The sequence below is a fragment of the Echinops telfairi genome, unplaced genomic scaffold (assembly GCF_000313985.2).
Source record: "Echinops telfairi isolate 266 unplaced genomic scaffold, ASM31398v2 ScPeMD7_18;HRSCAF=68, whole genome shotgun sequence".
Lineage (NCBI taxonomy): Eukaryota > Metazoa > Chordata > Mammalia > Afrosoricida > Tenrecidae > Echinops > Echinops telfairi.
Window position 1 is genome coordinate 47,861,248 of NW_022103915.1, and position 893 is coordinate 47,862,140.

General features: G+C 37.4%; 1 protein-coding gene across 1 annotated transcript in view; it reads right to left on the reverse strand.

Annotated features, from left to right (window-relative positions):
- Window positions 1–893, reverse strand: part of KIAA0586 (KIAA0586 ortholog) — a 113,561-nt gene that overhangs the window by 86,220 nt on the left and 26,448 nt on the right. Inside the window, exon 16 of the mRNA XM_045287630.1 lies at window positions 229–416. Within this exon, the coding sequence (XP_045143565.1) occupies window positions 229–416 (188 nt within the window). The remainder of the gene's footprint in view (window positions 1–228; window positions 417–893) is intronic.

Genomic DNA, 893 nt, shown 5'->3' on the forward strand with positions numbered 1-893 from the left:
AATACATTATTAAGCAGTGCCCATTGGAGTGTTATGTAGTCACCTGGAAACAAATCATGCCTGAAAGATAGTTAGAATCTTTCAGAACAGGACATATCATAACAATAACACCATTTTAAAGAACAAAGGGATAGAAAACAAAGGTTGCAAGAAACATGTCGTGAATTTTAAGAACAAATGTTAAGCAAAATAATTTTCTATCAGACTTGTTCACGTGCCCTGGCATACCTGCACAGTAAGGTGAGGAGGACCCTTCTTTTCTGACTTCATCTCGACAACTGCTATGTTAGGCTTCTTGACGCCGGTCTCCGGTTTTCGAGAAGATGGAGGAATAGAGGTCGTCACTGTTATAGGGTGTGGCTTGCTTATAATCACTCCAGCAGGTGGCACGGACTCACTATTACTCTGTGTTTGTCCTAAGAAGTTTGGGGGAGGGAATTGGTCAACTATTTCACGTATAAATGGGAAATTTTAATCCAATACCTAGATCTATGTGGCTAAATTCTCTTATGAAAGGAAATACTATCTGACAGTCTCCTTTTCTTACAACATCACCACTAGCAACATATTCACATCACCCTTTGAGTGATGGCTAACTTTACATATAACTATAGGTACACAAACTTCATGTACACTATCAAATTTCATCCACAAAAGAACCCTAGTCTCCACTAGTACTGCTAGTATCCATAATTAATGAGCATAGGTTAAGAGATGTAATAATGCAACTTTCCCCAAGGTCTTAGCAGACTATAAGTGCACAGCCAGAACTAAAGTATGTTATTTTGTATTATTTTTATTCTCAAATTGTAACAGAACAACAATGAAATAAATGTCTATACAGTGAGCCTAGCAACAGAGTATTAGTACATGACTACCAATAGCATGTAAGT